General features: G+C 67.5%; 1 protein-coding gene across 1 annotated transcript in view; it reads left to right on the plus strand.

Annotated features, from left to right (window-relative positions):
• The first annotated feature begins 12 nt into the window (after nt 1-12).
• WNT7A (wingless-type MMTV integration site family member 7A) overlaps nt 13-323 on the plus strand; it is a 40,759-nt gene continuing 40,448 nt past the window's right edge. Inside the window, exon 1 of the mRNA XM_014958451.1 lies at nt 13-299. Within this exon, the coding sequence (XP_014813937.1) occupies nt 229-299 (71 nt within the window). The 5' untranslated portion in view covers nt 13-228. The remainder of the gene's footprint in view (nt 300-323) is intronic.

Consider the following 323-nt stretch of genomic DNA (forward strand, 5'->3'; position numbering starts at 1 on the left):
ATAAAGCGCGCCGTGTGACGGGCATCCGACCCCGGGCCGGAGAGGGACCGGCGAGCCCCGGGAGCGGGCCATGGTGAGTGGCGGCGGGGGCCGGGGCCGGTGCGGGGCGCGGCGGGGGGTGCCCCGCTCGGCCCCGCTGCCCTGAGCGCGGCGGCAGCGCCGGGAGCGGCCCCGCAGCGCGGCCGGCACCGATTCGCGTGTGGGGCTGAGACACGGCAAGCAAGGAATATGAACAGGAAAACAAGGCGCTGGATCTTCCACATCTTCCTGAGCCTGGGGATTGTGTATATCAAGATCGGGTAAGTAACTTTTTTTTTTTTTTT

The sequence above is a fragment of the Calidris pugnax genome, unplaced genomic scaffold (assembly GCF_001431845.1).
Source record: "Calidris pugnax isolate Ruff unplaced genomic scaffold, ASM143184v1 scaffold336, whole genome shotgun sequence".
Taxonomy (NCBI): Eukaryota; Metazoa; Chordata; class Aves; order Charadriiformes; family Scolopacidae; genus Calidris; species Calidris pugnax.